A 27,740-nucleotide genomic window follows, 5' to 3' on the forward strand; every position below is an offset into this window, starting at 1 on the left:
TCGCATGTCCGCACGTGAAGTCTCCATAACACAAAACACACAATACTAAAAGAGAAAGCGAAGTTTAAAACATCCAGACAAGGCAACAAGAATTACGTCTGTACGGCTTGAGGCTAAAATCAAAAGTGAGAGATTTGCTGACTGGCAAGTGGGAAGAGCTCACCACCCACTTGCCAGCCACCACAACCATTTAATTAGTAGTATAATGCCTGTTTCCAGCTTCACTGAAATCATACTCCTATTAAAGGTCATTGCTTTGTATTTATGTAGGACCAGACAAGTAATTACACAAAATAAAAATAAGTTGAGTAGCAAAAACATACCTTCAAAATGACAAAGTTTTCCTGAGCTGCTTCCTGCTCCATGCATGCTGCTTGAAGCTTCTCATCTTCAGGTGATAATGATAACGGAACAGAATCTTTCTCTTGTTCGGCCATCTTTGTTTCTCTTGTGAGATTAAAGTAAATAATGAATATAACAAGCTCAAATGCTAAAAAATTAAAACCAGAAAGTTAATCAAAGGGAGAACAGCACAATATCACACTTATTTGTACTTGAAATTGTTCTTTAAGAGTGACACCCAATACAAAGTAGGCAATGCAAACACTTTATAAACAATTTAATAATGGTAGTGGAGGTAACACATGCTTTTGTAATGTTCGTACAAATTTCACACTTGACATGAAAACCACTGGCAAATTTCTCTCAGAATTTCTCAATCTGGAAAGAGAAGAGAATAAAATCAATTAATCTGTAGCCTTTCTAACTTAACATTAAGAATGCTCTAAAAATATAAACAGTAAAATCAAAAATTTTTATAGAGTAATCTGTGTTTTTCTTAACTACTGTATACAAACCTGAGTCCTTTAATGAGAGTACAGTATGACTTTAACGAAGCTGGAACAGCCATTGAAATATAAGAAGGGAGACATAACTACCAAAAACATGTGGGAAGAATGGGTGCGGAGAAAGACCCTCCTCACCTGTCAGTCAGCAAGACTAGCCCTCTTCACATCCTTCTGGCTTGGGGCTTACGAGAGGGTTGATATATAGCCACTACTTACGGTCTCACAAAGTTAAAAAGAAAAGAGCTCTTGGATATCTTTCCGTTTATCCCTAAAAAAAGTTTTTCGAGCTCAGGTCTGATGCACAGAGTTCTCTAAAAATAGCACTGTGGAGCTGCCCTGAACAGAGAAGCCAGTCATTTAGATCATCTCTGGAGGTTTCCTCAGAAGACATAGAGAAAGACTCGAACTTGGTATCTTGGACAGCTGTCTTTTGGGTCTTGACCACAAATTCAGGAATAAACTAAAGGAGACATCCTTCCATCCTTCGGAATGACTTCTCTCTCTCTCTCTCTCTCTCTCTCTCTCTCTCTCTCTCTCTCTCTCTCTCTCTCTCTCTCTCTCTCTCTCTCTCCCACAAATTCAGGAATAAACTAAAGGAGACATCCTTCCATACTTCGGAATGACACCTACCCCTAACCCCCCCTCTCTCTCTCTCTCTCTCTCTCCTCTCTCTCTCTCTCTCTCTCTCTCTCTCTCTCTCTCTCTCTCTCTCTCTCTCTCTCATCACATTTTAAATTCCTTTATTCCAATTACAATATCTAAGAACATACCTAACATTACTCCTATCAAATTGTGATGGAGATGGATTCCAAGAGGGAAAGTGTTATTAGACCTCTAGCAATTGATATGGAGGTTCTAGCAGCTGCTAGATTCCAGAAGTCTTCTCTTCCAGCTGCTGCTCCTGCCACTATTTCACCTGCAATGGAGAACTGTTTCTTGTTGCTACCAGTACTTGCCTGCTGCAGAAAGTTTGCCTACAGCAGAGAAACACCAGTGGTCGTCTTCCCCTGTATCTTTGCCTGTTCCTGCGCCTTTTTCCTCACTTGCCGACTCTGTGGACGAGCTACCTGCTATTCCGAGGAAGAAGAAGAGGAGGTCACCCCGAAGCTAAGGATGGCTAGTCTGGAGGAGTCCTTCAGGATACCTCCTCATTCCTCAGCCTAGTTTTGTGAGAGGATCAGCGCTGTACCAAAACCCTCCCTCCCGTAAGGTATTGAGGTACAAGGTCTTACGGCTCACAGTGCCAAATATCGTCTGAGGTCTGGCACAAGTGCTGTTGGTCAGCATGCAGGATCTTGCCCTTATTCCTCTAATGTCCAAAGGCATTCCCAGGATGTTTCTGTAACCCCTTCTCCCCACGTAAGAACTTACAGACAATCATGAACTTCACAAGTTGTCATGACAAGTTTTTGGGGGGCTGCAGACTTCTCAGATCGGTCTTCTGGCTTTCACGAACAAAAAGCACTTTCCTCACACTAACAGATTTTAAGTCATGTTTATTGGTGTAATTTTATTCTAAAGCGGCCCACACACGCTCAAATTTTTGGTCCAATTTTTTTATGTCAAATTATTTGACATGAATTTGATCGTGTGTGGCGTAATTTGATGGCCTAAAATGTTTGATGTCAAATTTTTTACTGATCTGATTTCAGTAGATATTTTTTGAGACAACGTCAAATAATTTGTGCGTGTGTGGTACCTAGCAATAATTTGCGCAAAATGTTATTTTTATTAATAAAATAAATTTTTGAATATACTTACCCGATAATCATGTAGCTGTCAACTCCGTTGCCCGACAGAATTCTATGGAGGGATACGCCAGCTATCACAATACTAGAAGGGGGTGTATTTACCAGCGCCACCTGTGGCCAGGTACTCAAGTACTTCTTGTTGACACCTCCTCAATTATTCCTCGGTCCACTGGTTCTCTATGGGGAGGAAGGGAGGGTCGATTAAATCATGATTATCGGGTAAGTATATTCAAAAATTTATTTTATTAATAAAAATAACATTTTTCAATATTAAACTTACCCGATAATCATGTAGCTGATTCACACCCAGGGGGGTGGGTGAAAAACCAGTGTACAAGACTAAAGGATAGCTAAGTATCCCGTATTTCATATAATCAGTTATCCACAATAACAATGAAATAATAAGTACCTGGTAAGGAAGTCGACTTGAACCGTTACTCTGCCTTTAATAAGATCGTCTTCCTTACTGAGCGCAGCGTTCCTCTTGGGAGGCTGAATCAACTCAAAGGTGCTAAAGTATACAGGGCTGCAACCCATACTAAAGGACCTCATCACAACCTTTAACCTCGGCGCTTCTCAAGAAAGAATTGACCACCCGCCAAATCAACAAGGATGTGGAAGGCTTCTTAGCCGACCGTACAACCCATAAAAAGTATTCAAGAGAAAGGTTAAAAAGTTATGGGATTATGGGAATGTAGTGGCTGAGCCCTCGCCTACTACTGCATTCGTTGCTACGAATGGTCCCAGGGTGTAGCAGTACTCGTAAAGAGACTGGACATCTTTGAGATAGAATGATGCGAACACTGACTTGCTTCTCCAATAGGTTGCATCCATAACACTCTGCAGAGAACGGTTCTGTTTGAAGGCCACTGAAGTAGCCACAGCTCTCACTTCATGTGTCCTTACCTTCAGCAAAGCAAGGTCTTCTTCCTTCAGATGAGAATTTGCTTCTCTAATCAGAAGCCTGATGTAGTAAGAAACTGCGTTCTTAGACATTGGTAGAGAAGGCTTCTTGATAGCACACCATAAGGCTTCTGATTGTCCTCGTAATGGTTTTGACCTTCTTAGATAGTACTTAAGAGCTCTAACTGGGCAAAGTACTCTCTCCAGTTCGTTCCCCACCATGTTGGACAGGCTTGGGATCTCGAACGACTTAGGCCAAGGACGGGAAGGAAGCTCGTTTTTAGCCAAAAAACCGAGCTGCAAGGAACATGTAGCCGTTTCAGATGTGAAACCTATGTTCCTGCTGAAGGCGTGGATCTCACTTACTCTTTTACCTGTTGCTAAGCACACGAGGAAAAGAGTTTTTAATGTGAGGTCCTTAAAAGAGGCTGATTGGAGCGGTTCAAATCCTGATGACATTAGGAACCTTAGGACCACGTCTAGATTCCAGCCTGGAGTGGACAACCGACGTTCCTTTGAGGTCTCAAAAGACCTAAGGAGGTCCTGTAGATCTTTGTTGGAGGAAAGATCCAAGCCTCTGTGGCGGAAAACCGCTGCCAACATACTTCTGTAACCCTTGATCGTAGGAGCTGATAGGGATCTTACGTTCCTTAGATGTAACAGGAAGTCAGCAATCTGGGTTACAGTGGTACTGGTTGAGGAAACTGCATTGGCCTTGCACCAGCTTCGGAAGACTTCCCATTTAGACTGATAGACTCTGAGAGTGGATGTCGTCCTTGCTCTGGCAATCGCTCTGGCTGCCTCCTTCGAAAAGCCTCTAGCTCTTGAGAGTCTTTCGATAGTCTGAAGGCAGTCAGACGAAGAGCGTGGAGGTTTGGGTGTACCTTCTTTACGTGAGGTTGACGCAGAAGGTCCACTCTTAGAGGAAGAGTCCTGGGAACGTCGACCAGCCATTGCAGTACCTCGGTGAACCATTCTCTCGCGGGCCAGAGGGGAGCAACCAACGTCAGCCGTGTCCCTTTGTGAGAGGCAAACTTCTGAAGTACCCTGTTGACAATCTTGAACGGCGGGAATGCATACAGGTCGAGATGGGACCAATCCAGCAGAAAGGCATCCACGCGAACTGCTGCTGGGTCTGGAATCGGAGAACAATACAAGAGGAGCCTCTTGGTCATCGAGGTAGCGAATAGATCTATGGTTGGCTGACCCCACAGGGCCCAAAGTCTGCTGCAAACATTCTTGTGAAGGGTCCACTCTGTGGGGAAGACCTGACCCTTCCGGCTGAGGCGATCTGCCATGACATTCATATCGCCCTGAATGAGCCTCGTTACCAGCGTGAGCTTTCGATCTTTTGACCAAATGAGGAGGTCCCTTGCGATCTCGAACAACTTCCTCGAATGAGTCCCTCCCTGCTTGGAGATGTAAGCCAAGGCTGTGGTGTTGTCGGAGTTCACCTCCACCACCTTGTTTAGCTGGAGGGACTTGAAGTTTATCAAGGCCAGATGAACTGCCAACAACTCCTTGCAATAGATGTGAAGTGTCCTTTGCTCCTGATTCCATGTTCCCGAGCATTCCTGTCCGTCCAGTGTCGCACCCCAGCCCGTGTCCGATGCGTCCGAGAAGAGACGGTGGTCGGGGGTCTGAACAGCCAATGGTAGACCTTCCTTGAGAAGAATGCTGTTCTTCCACCACGTTAGAGTAGACCTCATCTCTTCGGAAACAGGAACTGAGACCGTCTCTAGCGTCATGTCCTTTATCCAGTGAGCAGCTAGATGATACTGAAGGGGGCGGAGGTGGAGTCTCCCTAACTCGATGAACAGGGCCAGCGATGAAAGTGTCCCTGTTAGACTCATCCACTGCCTGACTAAGCATCGGTTCCTTCTCAGCATGCTCTGGATGCATTCTAGGGCTTGGAATATCCTTGGGGCCGACGGACAAGTCCGAAAAGCTCGACTCTGAAGATCCATACCCAAGGAGACAATGGTCTGGGATGGAACGAGCTGAGACTCCTCAAAATTGACCAGGAGGCCCAGTTCCTTGGTCAGATCCATAGTCCATTTGAAAATCTCCAGACAGCGACGACTTGTGGGAGCTCTTAAAAGCCAGTCGTCTGACGGAGCCGGACACAAGATCATGATACTGCTGCACAGTCTGTAAACTGTCAATCATGGGCTAGCGAGGAAGTACAGTGACAACCCGAATCTGTCTAGACTGTCTGGGTCGTACAGACAACTCCTTAACGGGTTGCTGAGGTTGCCGCACTGCGTCACAACAAGTCACTTCTGTTGGTTGTTGAACGTCTTCCCCGTGACACATTGACTCCGTAAACAAAAAATCCTCTAACAAGGACTAAGCTTGGACTGCATGTCATGCAACACAGCTCAAGGTCTATGGGAGCAGGTGTGGTAACAGACGGGAAAGCGACTGAAGTGGAACCATTACCTTCCCTGTAAGCATGTTATGCTTAAATAAAAGTCCATAAGAGGTTATGCAGCTAAAGGCTCCCTCCAAATGACAGAGTTCTCAAGGGAATATCAGAAGGAGGGAGAAAAGAACTTTCTCATCTACAGGGACCTTATCCTAGAAAAGCTAAGTTCTCTGAGTGAGGGTTCACTGGTGCAAAAGCAGCAGACTAGAAGGCAACGTTATGAAACTGCTTGACAGTCTAGTGAGTTGGCAACAACCCAAGATGTGTTGAGAAGCATGCGGTAAGGTATGCAGAGCATGATGTATGCAGAGTATGCTGTATGCAGAGCATGCTGTATGTAGAGCATGTTGTATGCAGAGCATGCTGAATGAAGAGCATGCTGTATGCAGAGCATGTTGTATGCAGAGCATGCTGAATGCAGAGCATGCTGTATGCTGAGCATGTAGTAAGCAGAGCCTGCTGTAAGCAGAGCCTGCTGTAAGGAAAGCAGAGCGTGTGCATGGCGTTTAACATTTCTCAGAAATTCCATGACCAGTGCTAGAGTGCTTTATGCATGCTTGCATGGGGTTTAAAACATGGTATGAAAATGGAGGTAAGGTATGCTGAACAGCAGAGTCAGAACGAGCTGTAACAACAATAGTTGTGGTTTCCTCTTCAAGACTCCGTTGAGGGAACACCTGAGGCTCAGTCTGCAAAGGCTGAATAAAAGACAAGCAGAAGGAAGGCGCATGGGTGGAGGAGGCTGACTCCTAGCATGAGTGGTTGAACCCAAGGGTTGCACTTGCTGAGCGGTTGGCGGAAGCGGAGTAGCAAGTTCCAGTTCCTGTGGTGTGAGCGGAGCGCGATGAGGAAGAGGCTGCGCAGAACAAGGTAAATGTCTCGCAAGCTGAGGCTCCTGAGGCGCAAGGCTAAGGTGTTGTGGTGCTTGCCTTGTGGAGGGTTGAGCTCGCTGCAGCGAGAGCTGAGGAGACTGACTCATGGACGGGAGAGGTTGTTGTACCTCAACCGAGTGTTGCATCACTGGTGGAGCAGCAAGTGGAGGCGGAGGAAGAGAGGTATAATCCTCCTGATCCCATTGTAAAGGTTGCCTTAAGGAAGGCGGAGGCTGAACACCACAGGGAACAGCAAACTCAGCACGTGGCTCAACATCGTACGCCTGGCAGGTGGTACTGCTATCAGGCGGAGCGAGCGTAGGCGGAGGGAGTGTAGGCGGAGGCGGAGGAGTAACACTCTCAGCCCGACACTCACGCATTAAGTCCGAAAGCTGTGCTTGCATGGACTGTAGTAGAGTCCACAACATCGTACGCCTGGCAGGTGGTACTGCGATCAGGCGGAGCGAGTGTAGGTGGAGGGAGTGTAGGCGGAGGCGGAGGAGCAACACTCTCAGCCCGACACTCACGCATCAAGTCCGAAAGCTGTGCTTGCATGGACTGTAGTAGAGTCCACAACATCGTACGCCTGGCAGATGGTACTGCGATCAGGCGGAGCGAGTGTAGGTGGAGGGAGTGTAAGCGGAGGCGGAGGAGCAACACTCTCAGCCCGACACTCACGCATCAAGTCCGAAAGCTGTGCTTGCATGGACTGTAGTAGAGTTCACAACATCGTACGCCTGGCAGGTGGTACTGCGATCAGGCGGAGCGATCATAGGCAGGGGGGAGTGTAGGCGGAGGCGGAGGCGCAACACTCTCAGCCCGACACTCACGCATCAAGACCGAAAGTTGTGACTGTATGGACAGCAGTAGAGTCAACTTGGGGTCGGCAGACACTAAGGTCTGCTGAGGTAAAGCCTTAACAGCAGAGATCTGTTGCGGCAGAACCTTACTCCTCTTAGGCGGAGTGTAATCAACTGATGACTGAGGAGAGTCAGAGCTAACCCAATGACTGCATTCGGGTTGTGAACTTTAACTTCGTACGTCTGGCATAGGTCTGGACTTAACGTTTAAGAGGTCTTGAGACCTGAGACCAGCGTTACTCTGCCTTTATTTTCTCCCCTAATCTCTTCTGCAGACGAGCAAAATAAGGGCTCAATCGTCTGCGGGTGGGAGTGACGGTCTCGGTAAGACACGCCCACAACCACCGAGGATACTTCTGTGCGCCGATCAAGGCCTGCTGAACCCTTATGCCCTTCGACATTGCTTCTCCCCTGGGCTTGGGAGCTTGCAAGAGGTCCCGGACTGGGAGGACGACTGGCGCGCACAAAAGTACCCTCACGCACTAATCACTTATCACTTTGATTTCTGTTTGCACTTATTTCACTGAACTCGAAACTTTAAGTGGTTTGTACCTGAAATACGCAATTCTATCCTTTCTCAAAGTTAGTAATTGCGAAAACAGAATTACAATGTAACAGAAAAATCTAATGAAAGATAATTCAGTGGCTGGAAAGAGACTAAACACTAGATCACTCTAGAAACGTTTAGTTTCTTCCCCTAAAGAGACTAGGGAGAAGAGCAAAAACGATAACGACGTTACTCGTACGCCTGGCAGGCTTGAATGAAACGTTTATCCTCTTTCTCCCTCCGTCTCTATCTCTCTCTCTCTCTCTCTCTCTTGACTTAGAACCTGAGAGAAGAGCCCAATCATATATATCGTTAAAACATATTATTGTTAAAGGAAAAAACTGAAAAGTTCCTTTATTAGGATCAAAACCATTAAGTTAAGAAAGAATGAACAAAACGCTAGACACGGTTACTCTTACTGCAACGTGAAACCGTGAACATTCTTTCTCTATCGTAACGATAGAGTGCAAGTTGAACGTTCTGAACGTCAACAACTGCAGAGACAAAACAAAACGTTAGTTCAACTTTGAAAAAAGTACGAGACTATCAAAGAAATTCTTTCAAACTCTGCTGGCGGAAATAGCATAATATGTTAACAGGTAAAACCGAAATGACGGGCTCAAAGTTTATTAACTTCGGTAAAAGACCGCCTACTATTAGGAAGGTCGAATATAAACAAATATAAAAATTAATTTTAATGAGTTTATAATAAAAGGAAGTTAATCGAAGAGGCCTATAAGAGGCGGAGAGATATAAAATAAATCTATAACTTTTGTTAAGCAAAATTAAGAAAGAGTGTCTATACTCTCTTAGACACCAACACTTCCGTCTAAGGGAAGGGTCGGCCATTGAAAGGTGAACGAGAGTTCATACTCTCTCGTCACCATAATTAATCAAATTAATTCCAAAAGCTAACTAAGCTAATATAGAAGTTTCCAGTAAAGCGACAGCCGAAATCAAAGAGAAATACTTCACCAAAGTCGTGAAAATACTCCAAGAACATAAGCGTATCCCAGAACGTCTTGCCGGAAGCACGACAGAGGAATAATTGAGGAGGTGTCAACAAGAAGTACTTGAGTACCTGGCCACAGGTGGCGCTGGTAAATACACCCCCTTCTAGTATTGTGATAGCTGGCGTATCCCTCCATAGAATTCTGTCGGGCAACGGAGTTGACAGCTACATGATTATCGGGTAAGTTTAATATTGAAAATTAGTTAGTGATTAGACATAGGCTAATCTGAGGTGGACGTGCGCGGCTCATCGTCATCATGGCTCCAACAAAACATGAAAAGAAATTTCTTCTTGAGCTTATTGATGTTTGTAGAAGTTTACCACAACTTTGGAACATTAAAAGTGACTGTTATAGTGACAGAAATAAAAAAGATATGGCATATGAGACTCTTCTACAGAAATTCCGTGATTATTCTCCAGAAGGGACGAAGGAGGAGCTGACGAAGAAAATAAACTCACTGCGGACGAGCTTCTGAAAAGAATTAAAAAAAAAATAAAAGACTCAAGCAGATCTGGAGCAAGAGCAGATGAAATGCGAAGAAAGTTCTTGAAAACATCAGGTTCACTAATTCTCAGTTCATTTAATAAAGGAGCATGACCAAATCGTTCACGACACAAATACCATTGCTGGGCCCACTTTCGTCTCTTTCGTTTCTGTGTGCTCTTCAACGCTAAGCCAAGAGCCAACGCTGTATATGCATCCATGATGACACTCAGTAGCAAAATGAAAATTTGATGAGAAGTTTGATCGTGTAGGGCGAACGTCAAACCGTCAAATAATTTGACATAAAAAAATTTGACCAAAAATTTGAGAGTGTGTAGGCCGCTTAATGTCAAGTTTTATTTTGATGTCAACATTTAATTAAAGGTGCGGCAAAGCTAATTTCTACCTGATCTAGCCTTATAGAATTTCCTATTGTGGGAGAAAAGGGTTGTCTGCAAATCGGAGGCATACCTTAGAACTGTCAAATGAATGCACTTAAGGGTGGTATTCAGGGGTTCGAGGACAAAGCCCTCAACAAAATAAGGATCCATTCACTAGGTTGTTGGGTTAAGTTAGGATGATGTTGCTTTGACTTGAGTATGTTATACTGATATCCCACAATCAGTCGAGCCTTCAGGGGTATGTTGAATTTTGGCGGATAACCTACAGTCAAAACATACATTTACCCATGCACTGTTCAGAGATACTTCGATATATGATAAGTAAAAACAGCATCCCAGATCAGTTTATGATAGTAAAGGGGATTTGAATTTATTCACACCATCAATGAGTACTGAAAAAACATGATTTCCTAGGTTGGGTTAGATGAAAATGTGAGGTTTCAAAGTTTTAAAATAGGAAGTGCCGGCAATCGAGTAAATATACATTTGTATAGTATATATATGTTAAACATACGGTAAGGCTTCGTTAAGTCAGGGGAGCCTTTGTATAACAACAGACAGGACATGCCACATACATGGAACACCACGTAACCTAAACTTACCAACTTAACATAATCTACAAACCGTGTCCTTGCGTACTTACCTACAGGGGGTTGACAACCCCTTGCAACCACCCTTAGACTGCCATATTCTTAGCAATAAGATTGAACATAAGGAAGTTAAAGGGCATGGCCATCTTCATACATACATCCCGGTCTAAGTTTATAAATAAATTATGGGATAAATCACCTTCATAATACAACAATCTTCTCAACACCAATTGAATTCTGATGTCAAAGTGCACCAATATGTTGCAATGCAACACTACCATAATCTAACACTGGTCGTAATTGTAACCTTACCTAGACGTGAAATCAAGGCTCTGCATCACAATGCCTTGGCCTCGGCCTCTTGGGAGAATCCTCCTTTGACTGGCGAGCAACAATAGGACCTGCCAAAAAAACACTGACGTCTGTTCTTCAAAAATTGCAATTGCTTTTGCAAGTCCCGAAAAATTTCTTTAGGAAAGCGAAAGTCCCTCACACTATATCGTTATTTCCTGGCTTCCCTTTCCTTTGATTCGCGGTCACTGTCACGGCAAATTTATCAGATTTAGGGTAAGAAACTTTGTTGCACAATATTTCTCAAATTTAGTCGTCCCATAGGTTCACAGCTGACGAAATAGCATAGGCAGATGTCAACACAAGACAGGTCTCCTATCTAGATTTTCCTAATCTGTTTCTTCATGTGTTGTCTGATGCTATGGAGGCTTAATTGCCTCGTGATTTCATAGACAGGTGACAGGTAGCCTACCTTCGCTGATAAAGGTATTATTATTATTATTATTATTATTATTATTATTATTATTATTATTATTATTATTATTATTATTATTATTATTATTATTATTATTATTGGCTAAGCTGGAACCCTAGTTAGCAGATAGCAGCTTGTATTATTATTATTATTATTATTATTATTATTATTATTATTATTATTATTATTATTATTATTATTAGCAAAGCTGAAACCCTAGTTGGCAGATAGCAACTTGTATTATTATTATTATTATTATTATTATTATTATTATTATTATTATTATTGTTATTATTATTATTATTATTATTATTATTATTATTATTATTATTATTATTATTATGTATCAATGTATGTAATTTTACTGTATGTTTATAAATATTTGCATCAAAGAATTAAAACTTAAAGAGAATCAGGTTTTATTTTCAGAAAATATTTATGCTTAGAACAGTAGGCTATATACGGTAATCAAATTATACAAGTAAGCGTTTTCACGTAATGCATGTCACTTCAGTCCAATTTCAAAACTGTATTTTATGTACAAAATGAAATCTGGTGTATTCTGCTTTGGAATGGCATATACAATTTGTTCAAATCTATTTGGAATTTTATTGTGCCAACCAACGAAATAAGACTACATATATGATTAAAATCGGAGGGTTTAATCGTATGTAAACGCAGTTTTTATTTGGTGTGGAACATGTCATTCTTAATTCAAATATGGTGATTCAACAGCTCTGTAAGTTTTTTTCTATCAGAATTGGTGAATAGATGTGGATATTTGTCATAGTCAGTCCCAGTATTTTTCCCGTCACCAGTTATTTTTTTTAATCTAGATATTCTAAGAATTCCAGCGATACCAAATGTAAAGAGACTTATCAGAGAGATAATCTAATATCAATTGCAAAACGCCCCATGGAAATTGCTGGAGTAGCAACATTGAAGAAATATGTTCTAAATATAGAATGAAAATAGGAGAAATAAGAAGTTGGGGAAAAGGACTCGGGAAAAAAAAGGAAATTAAGGAAAGGATTATGGGAGAGATAGAGGAAACAGAAAGAAGAAAAGAAAAAAAGAAAGGCATGACCCATATGAGATTCATAGATGGGAGTGGACCATAACCTTGCATCATAGAAATGGAAATGGATAAGTAAGGTTAAACATGCTCAAATTAAAAGAAGAGTATAGATGATGTGTATAACCTGTATAAAGAAGATGATAGAGAATATTGATTTTCACGTCCAAAATTGGGAAAGTAAAGAGAACAGGATATAAGAGTGGATATGTTGCAAGATCGTAGCAGAGAACCGATAGTGGTATAAATAAGTCGGCGCATGAATCTGAAAGAAGAGTTTAGAAACACCAAATTTATCACAGTAGGTTGCCAAAACTGATAACCAGGTATTATCCCAACTTATTTCAAGGTAAAATGGGTTAAATCAAAACTTAAGATTTTCATTGAGACTTGATTATGGCCACTGGAAAAAAAGCTTAATAATTACAATAATTTGTACAAGCTTTGCACCTATCTATTAATTGATAGATAGCTCGCAAACTTATTTTGTAGCAGTTGGGAAACAAGGAATTAATGTAATATCCCGTTATATCTAAACCCTAATGAACTGGTTTGGCTTTATTTTTATAGGAGAGAAACTGGATACCTGAAACAATTTTAGGGAAAGAAAATACTTCCAAAGGTTTGGAATGAAGTCATAATTCGGATGCCTGATTCTTGGGAGAGATTCAGTCTTCGAAATTTTAAGTTTTAAACGAAGGATGTCTTAACTTATGATGCTAATATTTTCCGGGTTTTAATCATTCTGGCTCTACAGAGATATGGGAAAATAGAAACAGCTTTAATGTTGACACGGGCTTGAATAAAAAAGATATAGTCTCTCCTTGGTCAATCATTTCGGTTAGTTTGGAAGCTACGGCGTGAACTGGAATTTCAGGATCGTGAGAAAAATACTTTCTATTCTATGCTTCGACTTCGAGGTTTCGCTACGACTGGTCGTAACCTACACCAACAAAAACCAAACTCTCTCTCTCTCTCTCTCTCTCTCTCTCTCTCTCTCTCTCTCTCTCTCTCTCTCTCTCTCTCTCTCTCTCTCTCTCTCTCTCTTAGGGACTGAAATGAATATGGGAAACAGGGTGAAACAGCATGGTCCAAAAGGACTTCTCGGGTTGAATCAGACATTACTCATATAAAGGTAAAAGGATGTCCAGGCAGTAGAGAGAGAGAGAGAGAGAGGAGAGAGAGAGAGGAGAGAGAGAGAGAGAGAGAGAGAGAGAGAGAGAGAGAGAGAGAGTTCACACATTTCTTGTTTCAACGTAAAATAAAAGAACAGTTTGTATGAATAAGACTACGGTCACTTCACGCAGGTTCAAGGGGGTAGCTAGCTCTTTCAATCTTACTGATATATTTTCTCACTATTCAAAGCTGATGTAATCCCTAACGTTCGATTCCAAACAGAGGAACTATTTCTAAATGTATCTATACGATTCTTATGGAAGAATCAAGACAAAATTTAATTAAAGTAAGATTTATGCAAAGATTCTAATGTTGCACAGTAGGTATAATGAAATAGTAAAATGGATATCTAGAAATATTATAGTTGCCATACTTCTTAGATACTGATTAAGCTAGTGCAGTTCTTTTACAAATGTTAAAATGATTGCAAGAGCAGATAATTGCAGGAAAAAAACACTAAATTACAGGATCTGGTTATTATTATTATTATCATTATTATTATTATTATTATTATTATTATCATTATTATTATTATTATTATTATTAGTGTTGTTGTTGTTGGCCAAGGTGCAACCCTAGCTTGTAAACCAAAGTCTATTGGCTCAATGGTCTAAACATGAAAAGTAAACCATCGTGAGAAAGAAATAAAGAAGCAAAATATGAACTGGAGGATAGAAATGAAAATCAAATAATATTATGATAAAAATGAATCAGAATGTTAAACAGATGAGATAAGTAGCATATAAATTATTAAACAAGAATTATGTTCACTGGCAACATAGAACAAAAAAACTCGCACAACGTTTTGAATTTCTGTAGTTCCACTGATTCAACTATTTGATTGAGAAAATCGTTCCCCAATTTAGCCACAGCCGGAATAACATTTTTAGAATACCGTGTTTCAGAAGGATATAACTGAAATTCTTTTGTTGTTGAAAGAATTAGGTGAAATTGTTCTATACACGTGTAGGATTTATACCCGGACTATGAGAAACCAAGCTACTCTTTGACGGGCTGAGCAACCTGAACTACGAGAAATTGCAGTACCCCGAGGGGCTGAGCTACCTGGAAGCAGTTTTCCCGAATTGGGTGCCAGAAATCTGGCACTCCACCACCAACCAGTAACCCTTTGGTTACTCCTCCTACCACAGTCAATGCGTGTGTGCGCGTTATTTTGATTAGCTAATTCATCACTAAGTTCAACTTGTCTTTGCTCCGCTGTGTCTTGCTTTGCTTGCAATTTAACATTATCTCATTGCTCCTCTGTTCTTTTAAGCGGTATCCTACATGTTGGGTCACTCGCACGAGCTTAGTGAGAGAGAGAGAGAGAGAGAGAGAGAGAGAGAGAGAGAGAGAGAGAGAGAGAGAGAGAGAGAGAGAGAGAGATTACATTCTGCAACCAACCGACAAAGCTCACAGAGGAGGAGTCTACCCCGTAGGTCAGCAGCAAGACCTATCACCCATTAATCTTAACAATTTGTAACTGTATTCTGAAGAAGAAGAAGGGAGATGGTCCCTTCGAAAGCTAAGAATAAGTTTCCATTTTCATAAATTGTTGTTATTTCTATATATATATATATATATATATATATATATATATATATATATATATATATAAATATATATATATATATATATATATATATATATATATATATATATATATATATAAATGTTGACGTCTCGCAGGATTATATACAGGAATGAATGGCGAGCGATTGTGACGCAGTTCCGGTAGGCCCTGCTGCTTCCTCCGGTGCCTTAGATGACCGCGAAGGTAGCAGCAGTAGGGGATTCAGCATTATGAAGCTTCATCTGTGGTGGATAACGGTGGAGGGTGGGCTGTGGCACCCTAGCAGTACCAGCTGAACTCGGTTGAGTCCCTTGTCAGGCTGGGAGGAACGTAGAGAGTAGAGGTTCCCTTTTTGTTTTGTTTCATTTGTTGATGTCGGCTATCCCTCAAGATTAGGGGAAGTGCCTTGGTATATGTATGTATGTATATATAAATGTAAACTACTTGTATATTGTTAACTCCTGTAAGTATGCATGACACTTTTGGACAGTTATTTTTATTACATTTTTCACTGTGCTCATATATTTTATCTATTTTTGGTTGTGGTTCTTTGGTAAAGCCATTTTTATTTCACTGTACATTTACTTTTTGATCTCTGTTTGTGTCTGTAGTTCTTTAGTCAAGTAATCTTTATAGTCTGTTTATCATATGTGACCTGTATAAGTAAGGTACGTTAGAAAGTTAGTAACCACCAACAAGTAATTTTTAGTGATGTTTATGTTTTCCAAGAGTTATCTGGTAAATGCGAGTTGTAATTGTGTGTGTTTTACATATTTTGGATATATTACAACACTGAAATATCATTTACATTTTAGTAGAAATTCCCTCTAATGAATAAAAAAAACTATTTGAAATAAATGGATTTAACTAGATTTAGACAAATAAAGTGGTAAATGAAACTCAGCAGTTGGTTTGGTACTGCTCATTGAAGCAAAAAAAAAATAAATAAATAAATAAAAGAAGAAAAAAGAAAAAAATTCTTTAACGGTAACAGACACTTCAGCCTGCAAGAGATTACTGTGTTTCCTAGTAATCCCAGCGAGTAGCCTGCACAGGCTCTATTTTCTGGTGCAACTTTACAATATCGGAGTGCATTAAAAAAAAAAAGTGATGCACAAAAAATCCACTAAGACGGTTTTTCGTATCTGTTATTTCTACTAGTGTACACTAAAGGGTTAAGCAGGAAAATTTATCAGCCCATTTGGAGCTTAGATGTTGAATTTCCATCAGCAAATTTGAAGTTTAAGCACTGAACTCCAATGAACTCCAATCAACACATTTGGAGTTTAATCAGTGAACTTCGGCAGCTTGCTCTAAATGTGTTGATGGATGTTCATTGTTTAATCTCTAAATGTGCTGATGGAAGTTCACTGTTTAAGCTCTAAATGTGCTGATGGAAGTTCACTGTTTAAGCTCTAAATGTGCTGATGGAAGTTCGCTGTTTAAGCTCTAAATGTGCTGATGGAAGTTCGCTGTTTAAGCTCTAAATGTGCTGATGGAAGTTCACTGTTTAAGCTCTAAATGTGCTGATGGAAGTTCGCTGTTTAAGCTCTAAATGTGCTGATGGAAGTTCACTGTTTAAGCTCTAAATGTGCTGATGGAAGTTCACTGTTTAAGCTCTAAATGTGCTGATGGAAGTTCACTGTTTAAGCTCTAAATGTGCTGATGGAAGTTCGCTGTTTAAGCTCTAAATGTGCTGATGGAAGTTCACTGTTTAAGCTCTAAATGTGCTGATGGAAGTTCACTGTTTAAGCTCTAAATGTGCTGAGGGAAGTTCACTGTTTAAGCTCTAAATGTGCTGAGGGAAGTTCACTGTTTAAGCTCTAAATGTGCTGATGGAAATTCACTGTTTAAGCTCTGAATATGCTGATGGAAGTTCACTATTTAAGCTCTAAATGTGCTGATGGAAGTTCACTGTTTAAGCTCTAAATGTGCTGATGGAAGTTCACTGTTTAAGCTCTAAATGTGCTGATGGAAGTTCACTGCTTAAGCTCTAAATGTGCTGATGGAAGTTCACTGTTTAAGCTCTAAATGTGCTGAGGGAAGTTCACTGTTTAAGCTCTAAATGTGCTGATGGAAATTCACTGTTTAAGCTCTGAATATGCTGATGGAAGTTCACTATTTAAGCTCTAAATGTGCTGATGGAAGTTCACTGTTTAAGCTCTAAATGTGCTGATGGAAGTTCACTGTTTAAGCTCTAAATGTGCTGATGGAAGTTCACTGTTTAAGCTCTAAATGTGCTGAGGGAAGTTCACTGTTTAAGCTCTAAATGTGCTGAGGGAAGTTCACTGTTTAAGCTCTAAATGTGCTGATGGAAATTCACTGTTTAAGCTCTGAATATGCTGATGGAAGTTCACTATTTAAGCTCTAAATGTGCTGATGGAAGTTCACTGTTTAAGCTCTAAATGTGCTGATGGAAGTTCACTGTTTAAGCTCTAAATGTGCTGATGGAAGTTCACTGTTTAAGCTCTAAATGTGCTGAGGGAAGTTCACTGTTTAAGCTCTAAATGTGCTGAGGGAAGTTCACTGTTTAAGCTCTAAATGTGCTGATGGAAATTCACTGTTTAAGCTCTGAATATGCTGATGGAAGTTCACTATTTAAGCTCTAAATGTGCTGATGGAAGTTCACCGTTTAAACTCTAAATGTGCTGATGGAAGTTCACTGTTTAAGTTCTAAATGTGCTGATGAAAGTTCACTGTTTAAGCTCCAAATGTGCTGATGGAAGTTCAGTGCTTAAGCTTCAAATGCGCTGATGGGCGTTCAGTACTTAAGCTCTAAAAGAGTTGATGTAAGTTTCTTGCTTAAGCTCCAAATGTGCTGATGAAAATTTCCTGCTTAAGCTTCAAATGTGATGATGGAAGTTTCCTGCTTAAGCTCCAAATGTGCTGATGGAAGCTTCCTGGTTAAGCTCCAAATGTGCGGATGGAAGTTTCTTGCTTAAGCTTCAAATGTGCTGATGTAAGTTCAGCGCTTAAACCCCGAATGTGCTAGGTGATGTAAGTTCACTGCTTGAGTTTCATTTGTGCTGATGTAATTTCAGTGCTTAACCCCCAATGTGCTAATAGAAGTCCAGTGCTTAAGCTCCAAATGTGCTGATAGAAGTTCATTTTTTAAGCCCCAAATGTGCTGACGGAAGTTCAATGCTTAAGAAGCGCTTCAAATACGTTGATGGAAGTTCAGTTCTTAAGCTCCAAATGTGGTGATAAAAGTTCAGTGCTTACGCTCAAAATTTGCTGGTGGAAGTTCACTGTTTGAGCTTCAAATATGCTGGCGGAAGTTCACTGTAAGGCTTAAACTATAAAGGTTCTGATGATATTCAGTGCTTAAGCTCCAAATATGCTGATGGAAGTTCAGTGCTTAAGCCCCAAATGTGCTGATGTAAGCTCAGTGCCTGAGCTCCCAATATGTTGATGGAAGTTTCGTGCTTAAGCTTCAAATGTGCTGATGGAAGTTTAGCACTTAAACCTCCAATGTGCCTAGTGATGTAAGTTCACTGTTTAAGCTTCAATTGTGCTGATGTAAGTTCAGTGCTTAAGCCACCAATGTGCTAATAGAAGTCCAGTGTTTAAGCTCCAAATGTGCTGATGGAAGTTCAGTGCTTAAGCTTCAAATGTGCTGATGGAAGTTCAGTACTTATGCTTCAAATGTGCTGATGGAAGTTCACTGTTCAAGCTCCAAATGTGCTGATGGAAGTTCAGTGCTTAAGCCCCCAATGTGCTAATAGAAGTCCAGTGCTTAAGCTCCAAATGTGCTGATAGAAGTTCAATTTTTAAGCCCCAAATGTGCTGACGGAAGTGCAATGCTTAAGAAGCGCTTCAAATATGTTGATGGAAGTTCAGTTCTTAAGCTCCAAATGTGGTGATAAAAGTTCAGTGCTTACGCTCAAAATTTGATGGTGGAAGTTCACTGTTTGAGCTTCAAATATGCTGGCGGAAGTTCACTGTAAGGCTTAAACTATAAAGGTTCTGATGAAGTTCAGTGCTTAAGCTCCAAATATGCTGATGGAAGTTCAGTGCTTAAGCCCCAAATGTGCTGATGTAAGCTCAGTGCCTGAGCTCCAAATGTGTTGATGGAAGTTTCGTGATTAAGCTTCAAATGTGCTGATGGAAGTTTAGCACTTAAACCTCCAATGTGCCTAGTGATGTAAGTTCACTGTTTAAGCTTCAATTGTGCTGATGTAAGTTCAGTGCTTAAGCCACCAATGTGCAAATAGAAGTCCAGTGTTTAAGCTCCAAATGTGCTGATGGAAGTTCACTGTTTAAGCTCCAAGTGTGCTGATGGAAGTTCAGTGCTTAAGCTTCAAATGTGCTGATGGAAGTTCACTGTTTAAGCTCCAAATGTGCTGATGGAAGTTCAGTGCTTAAGCTTCAAATGTGCTGATGGAAGTTCAGTACTTATGCTTCAAATGTGCTGATGGAAGTTCACTGTTCAAGCTCCAAATGTGCTGATGGAAGTTCAGTGCTTAAGCCCCCAATGTGCTAATAGAAGTCCAGTGCTTAAGCTCCAAATGTGCTGATAGAAGTTCAATTTTTAAGCCCCAAATGTGCTGACGTAAGTGCAATGCTTAAGAAGCGCTTCAAATATGTTGATGGAAGTTCAGTTCTTAAGCTCCAAATGTGGTGATAAAAGTTCAGTGCTTACGCTCAAAATTTGCTGGTGGAAGTTCACTGTTTGAGCTTCAAATATGCTGGCGGAAGTTCACTGTAAGGCTTAAACTATAAAGGTTCTGATGATGTTCAGTGCTTAAGCTCCAAATATGCTGATGGAAGTTCAGTGCTTAAGCCCCAAATGTGCTGATGTAAGCTCAGTGCCTGAGCTCCAAATGTGTTGATGGAAGTTTTGTGCTTAAGCTTCAAATGTGCTGATGGAAGTTTAGCACTTAAACCTCCAATGTGCCTAGTGATGTAAGTTCACTGTTTAAGCTTCAATTGTGCTGATGTAAGTTCAGTGCTTAAGCCACCAATGTGCTAATAGAAGTCCAGTGTTTAAGCTCCAAATGTGCTGATGGAAGTTCACTGTTTAAGCTCCAAATGTGCTGATAGAAGTTCAGTGCTTAAGCTTCAAATGTGCTGATGGAAGTTCACTGTTCAAGCTCCAAATGTGCTGATGGAAGTTCAGTGCTTAAGCTTCAAATGTGCTGATGGAAGTTCAGTACTTATGCTTCAAATGTGCTGATGGAAGTTCACTGTTCAAGCTCCAAATGTGCTGATGGAAGTTCAGTGCTTAAGCTTCAAATGTGCTGATGGAAGTTCACTGTTCAAGCTCAAAATGTGCTGATGGAAGTTCACTGTTCAAGCTCAAAATATGCTGATGGAAGTTCACTGTTCAAGCTCTGAATGTGCTGATGGAAGTTCACTGTTCAAGCTCCATATGTGCTGATGGAAGTTCAGTGCTTAAGCTTCAAATGTGCTGATGGAAGTTCAATGTTCAAGCTCCAAATGTGCTGATGGAATTTCAGTGCTTAAGCTTCAAATGCGCTGATGGAAGTTCAGTGCTTAAGCTCCAAATGTTCTGATAAAAGTTCAGTGCTAAAGCTCAAAATTTGCTGGTGGCAATTCACTGTTTGAGCTTCAGATATGCTGATCGAAGTTCACTGCAATACTTAAGCTATAAAGGTGCCGGTGAAGTCCAGTTCTTAAGCTCCAAATGCGCTGATTTAAATTCGGTGCTTAGCTTCAAATGCGCTGCTGAAAGTTCATTGCTTAAACTCCAAATCCTTGAGAGCTAAGGATGGGAGGTTTGAGGGAGCTTATTGGTCTACTTTCTCAGTCATCAGTAGCCATTGTCTGACCCTCTCTAGTCCTAGCTTGGGTGGAGTGTGTGCTTGGGCGCTGATCATATAAATTTACTAGCTATGGTCAGTCTCTAGGGCATATGGTCCTGATTGCTAAGGCAATATCATTGCCCCTTGCTTTTGCCATTCACGGGTGGCCTTTAAACCTTTAAGAAGCCAAGATGACACGTGTCATAGCAGGTAAAAAATATGGCCGGTATACCACCCATCCCAAGTTATTTGGGTATTAATGAAGCCACGAGAACTTATTGACGTCAGAAGCTATGACTAACATTCAACCACAATATCCATTGTCGCAGTATGCCATTGTCTTGTGAGATAATGATTAATCTAATTTTCCTCTATTCTCTTTATTTTTTTTTTTCTGCATTCATTCTATTATTAAGGATTCAGTTACTTAAAAATTATACAGGGATTAGATGAGAATGCAATCTAAGTTATTTTTTTTATTTCAGTTTCACGCCACACTTCAAAGTCCAAAAATACGTTTTTTTTTTTCTTTATATAGTATTAGATGTAATGCAATACCCAAAACGCTTCCGTAAATGGAAACAAAATTCTATATCCAATTTATCTCACCGAATTGTTTGCTCGTTTATCTTTTACATTCTTTCGCAGATTAGTGCGAAAGCTACTTCCGGATCGATATTAAAAGAGATAAGTTATCTTAATTGTTGGCATCGTATTTGATAAAAGCTACATGGCAACATTCGCATCAATATCGGAAGGTCGCATGCATTTCCATAACAGTGTTGCAAACGGCCGAATCACCCACCAAATATGGCTACTTTTGAAGCACTTGCCAGCTGGTAGCTATCTTGCCAAAGGTAACTTTTGAAACGTCGCTATTTGTTTAGAATTGTGTTACTATTCATAGTATAAACATCATTTTGATTAAATTTAAACGTTTTAAAGCCTTAACATATTGTCTTGCAGAAAATACATTACCAAAACTGTTTCTATGTCTAAGTTTACAAATGCCATTTTTTTTTAATGTTCTCTCTAGTGAGCCGGCCAGACAGGTTGGCGCCATACTAATCACCAGATTTAGAAAGCGAGCGTTATTAAATGCATTTTTTAGGGAATTAAACAACTGGATTTTAATGCAAAGATATTTCAGGTATTATAACATGTAAATAGACACCACTGGGAAAGCTATCCCTCAACACTAAACCAGAAAGAGGTTAAGCCACTTCTGGAAGGATGGATTAAATTATTTTTGGGAAATGATAACTAACTAGTGACACATCTTTGTAATTTGAACACATCATCCTGAACTGATTAATCATGTCAGTACAGTATGATATAAGCAATATACGAAAGGGATGAAAAATAATTTAATATCATCTATAAGTAGCTGTAGATTCTGAACTCAAGCAAAGAAAGCATCATAAATCGATCAAAAGAATAGATTTATGGCCAGCGCTGTGTTTTGCCTCAAGTACTTCCTTTAATGCTGTGGATCATTAAAGAGGGACATTAAAATATTTTTCTCATAATCACGTTAACTGATTTCTCTAAAAAAAATGTGTTAATAATTATGATATGATCTTTTAAAAATGAGTTATACCACTATGCAACGTAATATCCAAAATTAGTCGTAAATATCCTCCAGGTTATAAACGACAAACATTCACAACACATTTGGTGAAGGTAATCTGGCTAAATTTTAGCTAGTTTTGTGGCGTTTGTCGCGGGTTTGACGGCTCTATACCAAGGTTTAGTACTTAGCAACACTGTTGGGGTCCCAGCGGAAAACCAAAGATGATAATGGGAAGACCGGAGAGAAACCCAAAAAATCCGTTGCGCGTTTGGTACCTGGTCAGCGTCACCTATTGTCAACGTTCCCATCTAATCTATTATTATTATTATTATTATTATTATTATTATTATTATTATTATTATTATTATTATTATTATTATCCAAGCTACAACCCTAGTTGGAAAAGCAAGATGCTATAAGCCCAAGGGCCCCAATAGGGAAAAATAGCTCAGTGAGGAAAGGAGATAAATAAATGAAGAGAACAAATTAACAAATCATTCTAAAAAAGGCAACAACGTCAAAACAGACATGTCATATATAAACTATTAACAACGTCAAAAACAAATATGTCATATATAAACTATAAAAAGACTCATGTCCGCCTGGTCAACAAAAAAGCATTTGCTCCAACTTTGAACTTTTGAAGTTCTACTGATTCAACTACCCGATTAGGAAGATCATTCCACAATTTGGTAACAGCTGGAATAAAACTTCTGGAGTACTGCGTAGTATTGAGCCTCGCGATGGAGAAGGCCTGGCTATTAGAATTAACTGCCTGCCTAGTATTACGAACAGGATAGAATTGTCCAGGGAGATCTGAATGTAAAGGATGGTCAGAGTTATGAAAAATCTTAAGCAACATGCATAATGAACTAATTGAACGACGGTGCCAGAGATTAATATCTAGATCAGGAATAAGAAATTTAATAGACCGTAAGTTTCTGTCCAACAAATTAAGATGAGAATCAGCAGCTGAAGACCAGACAGGAGAACAATACTCAAAACAAGTTAGAAAAACATTCTACACTTTCTAGGTAAATAGCTCAACCGTGATCCTATAGGATTACACTCCGTATTTTGGAAGGTTCGGAAGGTTTTGATGGTTTCCTATCATTATATTATATTCATCCACATATTTGCTATAATTTCTATTTAGCAGCATGCGGCATAAGAGTTTCCTCAGAAATGTTGTTCATGGTACAATGCATGTAAAAAACTCAATTATAAGCACAAGCTTATAAGCTTTGCGCCTATCTATTATGCAATAAAGTGCCCGCAAACTTGTTTTGTGGAGTAAGCAGTTAGGAATCAGGATCGTTCATCAGATATTTCCTTAAACAGAGGACTTTCTTCTTTAAAGCAATATGGCGAGTTAATGTAAATTCAACAATGTATGAAGTATTTATTATCGTTATTACACACCTGGCAACGCTTGTCAAGATTATAATTCGGTTAATCCCAATGAAACTTTTCACACAAGTAAGATATGAAAATATACGTCAGGTCGTAAGCAGAATGGTGTGATTTTTAAAAATTTCGATTAATGGGCACCCTGTCCCCATAATCCTTTTATCCACCCTATTGTATTGTTATAACACAATCAATACAGAGAGCTTATAATTCGCAATATTAAGTTACCATGACCCAAAGGGGCCTTATAAACGATTTATTTTCCTAATAACTTCATCAACAAACACACATGTAAGAGGAGATTATATTTATTTCTGAAATATATTTTCTTTAACACTTTTTCTATAATGCTAATCTAAAAGCTATAAGCTTGTAGGCTACAGTGGTGAAATAGTGCACTTGGCCTCCACACTAATATCTAATACACTATAATTAATCCGGGCAAGAGTTCTACCTTTCATAGTAATATATATAGTCTACAGTACACTGAATGTATAACCTTAGCCTTCCTTTTATAGTTTATACATGGAAGATCTATTTTAATGTTGTAACTGTTCCTGAAATATTTCATTTAAATTGTCCATTACTTCTTTTGTAGTTTATTCATTTCCTTGTTTCCTTCTCACTAGGCTCTTTTTTTTCCCCCTGTTGGAGCAAATTGGGCATATTGCGTCCTTCTTTTCCAACTAGAGTTGCAGTGTAGCTAGTAATAATAACAATAATAAATTGTGTATGCTATTCCTAAGTCTTGATAAGCACAACTCCGGCTACGGGTTCTGCAAACGGCAACAAGATTGCTATTTGCTAATCGACTGGTGTTGGTGTAGATAAACAAGCACCAGATGTCACTCACGTCTCACGATTGATTTGCGCCATCTGTTGCTGACGTAATCCACTAAAGCGGGCGAACACTCAGAGAAGGCAACTAACCGGTCTTCCCTTTACCATTTATTGTCTGGCGGAGAAACCAGAATCTTACGTTACCCAAAACAGTTGACTAAAACTTGGTGGTTCACTCAAGGAATCAGCTGATTTCCGGAGGGGAACTCCTTCCATCCCGTGTCTGTGTTAGTGCCGTGCTTTGACAATACATTGTGGTGTCATTTAACTCAAAACTCCACGTGGATTTAGCATTACTTAACGAGGGAAGGAAACATTAATAGGAAATGAAGATGGAAAACCAGGTAAGGTTTGTTTATGTCTTCAATTGAGTGTTGTAACGAAAGTAAACAAACGAATTATTTTAGGCGGGGGTGACAAGAGCACACATTTTAGTTTGTTTAGTGTGTGTTGTTCTAAAATAGATTTTATTTGGATTCAGTACAATTTAGGGGTAAATTGAATTATCTAGAAAGTTTTATTGGTTTTATTAGCTAAACGTAACGCTATTTATGACGTCAGAACTACATGACTTGTATTTAAGGTCTATTTTGGCATGAGTTCGAGACATAATGTGACTGCGACTAATGTCTTTCGAAAATGAATGTAGAAATCCTAAAATTGCGCAACATATAACCGAGACCAGTGATGGTTCTCATTAGGATTTATTATAAGAGGCCACATTTTATAGAATTATTTGTGTACGAAAATGTATTTGCATAATTGGATGGTAGCGTTTTTTTTTTTAACAATAATTTGGATCTTATTGAGGGACTAAGTCTGATACGATAAACAGCAGACCAAGCAGCATTTGCTATATATCATCTTACTTTACCTTCTTTCCCACTTGCTCTAATCTAAATCCTCTTACTTTACCCCATTTCCCACATGCTCTCTTCATTCCGTCTAACAGTTCTAACTTCTAGTTCCCCCAGTAACAATTTGGCAGTGGACATAATATGCCCCATTGCTGGGCTGTAGGCTAAAACCTAGATTCATGAATCCAGTTTAATCCATTAACCAATAAACCCGTGCTCTTTGCCATTCTCTATTCTTTTTAAACGTCAGACTAGGGATCTATATAGTCCAATGTGGAGTTAATTCGGTATTGAACTAGAGTTTTTTTTTTTTTTTTTTTTTTTCATTTTAACGAATAGAAGGCCTCGACTAACTGTGTAGGATGGCTAGTGGGTCCTATTGATCGCCCTGAGGGATCATGTGGAAGACTCGTGGATAGAAAACTAAATTTTGTCCTTGTGCAAATGAAAGAATAGCTGGAAAATCAAAAGTAAATAGGATTTCTAGATGCTATAGATTTAAATACATTGTCTGAAAGGACAGAGAGAGAGAGAGAGAGAGAGAGAGAGAGAGAGAGAGAGAGAGAGAGAGAGAGAGAGAGAGAGAGAGAGAGAGAGAGAGAGTTATTACTGATAAACGAGATCAAGCAAAGATTATTCTTACTTGTTTACTTGTTTTGGGTTTAAATCCAACCCTCCACTGAATTCGAGTGAACTACTTCTCGGGCGAGTCCATATTAATCATCTAACGAAACATTTTCATTATAATTTATACAATTCCTTGATTGTAGCATCTTCCAAATCATATGATCTTGTGAAAAGTAATGTCTTTAGTTTCTTCTTAAATTCAATTGCTCCCATTAGGTCCCTCATTTCAGTTGGCAGTTTATTATAATGTCTAGGCGCACAGTAGCTAAAAGCCCTTTCACCAAATTTTCTATTTTTTCCTGGTTCAGATAGCCTATGTTTGTCACTCATGTGTCTTATGTTAACATTTGTATTCTTACTTTGAATTTGAGTTGAAATGGTTGCATATGTGATTGTGAAGACGTAGTTTACCAGACATGAAAAAATTTGAAAATAATATAATTTACATTTTTGCAGCATGTAAATGAATAGTGCTGTGTACATATACACGCCATTTTAAACATCTTGTATATGATAATGGCTCGCACAAACGTTTTAGGTTATACCTACAAACATACGTACACACTTCACATCGCAATTCGGATAGGTAGAGTGATATACTCAAGTATAAATGTTTACTGTAATTAGAAATGAATTGCAAAATAAAATTTATGGAAAACAAGAACCCATACAAGAGGATTCCTTTTTATCTCTATTTCTTTAGATTTAATTTAAAGAGTCCATATCCAGGACTATTATTCTTGTTCTGTTATGCATCATGGACCCGGATGAGGGAGACAATAGAAGAACAAAAGTATTCTTAAAGAGCGTGGAGAACTGAAATATGACAATACACAAGCAAAACAGTGTAAACATATATACAAACATACACACACCCACACACAAGCACACACACACACACACACACACACACACACACACATATATATATATATATATATATATATATATATATATATATATATATATATATATATATATATATATGTGTGTGTGTGTGTGTGTGTGTGTGTGACGAGGTGAGGAATGACATGTCTGAGGACAAAGCAGTGGACTATTAACGGCCGAAGATATATAACACATATATACTGTATATTATACACGTGTATATATATATATATATATATATATATATATATATATATATATATATATATATATATATATATATATATATATATATATATATATATATAATGTGTAGGCCTATTTTCAACAACAAATAGCTATAAATTACCTAATCTGTAAAAGAAAATCTCTCATAACGCTCACATATCTTATCAACTGAAATACGAAGTTGTAATTTCATACCGTACTAGCCTAATTCGAATGTTTTGATGAAAGTCGTGAATTAGTTTTTATGTTACGTATGTAATTTGTGT

The 27,740-nt window shown here is 39.3% G+C and overlaps 2 protein-coding genes across 4 annotated transcripts in view; one reads left to right on the plus strand and one right to left on the minus strand.

The window, feature by feature from the left end:
• Window positions 1-11,396, minus strand: part of GTPBP1 (GTP-binding protein 1) — a 125,989-nt gene extending 114,593 nt beyond the window's left edge. For all 3 annotated transcript variants that reach the window (XM_068346544.1, XM_068346543.1, XM_068346545.1), the window contains exons 1-2: window positions 11,009-11,396; window positions 324-720 (exon numbers count right to left, since the gene is read on the minus strand). In XM_068346544.1, coding sequence (XP_068202645.1) covers window positions 324-437 — 114 coding nt within the window. In that variant the 5' untranslated portion in view covers window positions 438-720; window positions 11,009-11,396. The remainder of the gene's footprint in view (window positions 1-323; window positions 721-11,008) is intronic.
• Window positions 11,397-24,994: 13,598 nt separating this feature from the next.
• LOC137616638 (uncharacterized) overlaps window positions 24,995-27,740 on the plus strand; it is a 73,158-nt gene continuing 70,412 nt past the window's right edge. Inside the window, exon 1 of the mRNA XM_068346548.1 lies at window positions 24,995-25,218. Within this exon, the coding sequence (XP_068202649.1) occupies window positions 25,201-25,218 (18 nt within the window). The 5' untranslated portion in view covers window positions 24,995-25,200. The remainder of the gene's footprint in view (window positions 25,219-27,740) is intronic.

The sequence above is a fragment of the Palaemon carinicauda genome, chromosome 22 (assembly GCF_036898095.1).
Source record: "Palaemon carinicauda isolate YSFRI2023 chromosome 22, ASM3689809v2, whole genome shotgun sequence".
NCBI lineage: Eukaryota > Metazoa > Arthropoda > Malacostraca > Decapoda > Palaemonidae > Palaemon > Palaemon carinicauda.